The sequence below is a fragment of the Entamoeba dispar genome, genomic scaffold, assembly GCF_000209125.1.
Source record: "Entamoeba dispar SAW760 scf_1105229458835 genomic scaffold, whole genome shotgun sequence".
In the NCBI taxonomy this organism is placed as follows: domain Eukaryota; phylum Evosea; order Mastigamoebida; family Endamoebidae; genus Entamoeba; species Entamoeba dispar.
In genome coordinates, this window is record NW_001853391.1 from 18,498 (window position 1) to 19,902 (window position 1,405).

Below are 1,405 nucleotides of genomic sequence, written 5' to 3' on the forward strand. Positions count from 1 at the left end.
CAATTAATATATTTTTGATTATTTATTTAATTATATAAATAAAATATTAAAATATTAAATAAATCACGACGATTTTATTTTATTATCAAATGAATTTAATTACAATTATACATATTAATTAGAATTAATGAAATTAATTAACATATCAATGAATTATATATCCAAATTAAAAGAAACATATGTATTAAAATTGAAAATGAAATAACAATAATAAAAATTAATAAAATAAGAATCAGTAGTTCTTGTTTTATTTATTTCACTTTGCTCAGATAAGATTACGTCATTCATTCTCTATTAAATAATTTGTTTATGAGGTACTTCTCTATATTCACTTCCATGTCTCCACAGTATTTCATTAGTTCTTTCATGTTTTTAATTATTATATCTTTTACCATTATTTCATATTGAATTATTATACTTTGTTCTTTTATCAATCTTATTGATTCTTTATTAACTAATCAATTTATTATTATTACCATTGGAATTACTTTCATTTTAGTTTATTAAATTGTCTTATTTTTTCTTGGAGAATTCTATACATTTCAAGTTTGTTAGTAAATATCAGAATTATCTTCTTATTACATATTATTTTCATATCATTTATTATTCATACTTGTTTTATTTTATCTTCTATATAAATATCTGGTATTTTATGAAATATTCATTTTTATTAACTATTTCTTGATTCAATAATATGAACACTTCATTATTTTCAATTCTTATTTTGAATTACCTATTTCATTTTTATTGAATATTAATTTCATTTTATTCTATTTTATTTTATTCTCTATTTCATTTTCATTCATTATATTTATTTTATATTTTAATTTATCAATTCTTCAGATATATTCTATTATTAATTCTTGTTTATCGATTTATACATTCTTATTTACAATATAATTTAATAATATATGTTTAATTGATGATATTTTATCATTACAAATACTATATCATTTTAATTTATTAATTCATGTAATTAATACTTTCTTAACTCATATAAATGTACTATTTTCATGCATTAATTTTAATTATTTATATTAATTTCTTTTTATATTAATATTCATCATTATTCTACTTGTTAATTTCATATCATTCATTTCATTTTCAATTTATTTTATTAAATGACTATTTATATTATTTAATTTCAATTTATTAATATATATTTCATTAAATTTATTATTTAAATATTTTATTATTATAGATGGTTCATTCTTATTTTGTAACAATAAATATATTTCATTATTTTCATTTTTATTAATTCTTTTATCACATGTTTTATAAAATTACTTCAAAATTCATTTCTTATTCATTTTCATCATTTCTCATATTTCATTATTTCCATTCATAATATATAATTATTCTTATTAATTCTAATTCATATTCATCTCTTATTATCTTATTATTT

The 1,405-nt window shown here is 15.3% G+C and overlaps 1 protein-coding gene across 1 annotated transcript in view, besides 5 other annotated features; it reads right to left on the bottom strand.

Moving 5' to 3' along the window:
• Position 1: 1 nt before the first annotated feature.
• Positions 2-229: a sequence feature (AT_rich).
• A 528-nt stretch (positions 230-757) lies between these two features.
• Positions 758-832: a microsatellite.
• Positions 833-885: 53 nt separating this feature from the next.
• Positions 886-969: a sequence feature (AT_rich).
• A 54-nt stretch (positions 970-1,023) lies between these two features.
• Positions 1,024-1,197: a microsatellite.
• A 27-nt stretch (positions 1,198-1,224) lies between these two features.
• Positions 1,225-1,260: a sequence feature (AT_rich).
• Positions 1,261-1,332: 72 nt separating this feature from the next.
• EDI_130450 (uncharacterized protein) overlaps positions 1,333-1,405 on the bottom strand; it is a gene marked incomplete at both ends in the record, with an annotated part of 1,041 nt that continues 968 nt past the window's right edge. Inside the window, one exon of the mRNA XM_001733222.1 lies at positions 1,333-1,405. This exon is cut by the window's right edge and continues 968 nt beyond it. Coding sequence (XP_001733274.1) covers positions 1,333-1,405 — 73 coding nt within the window.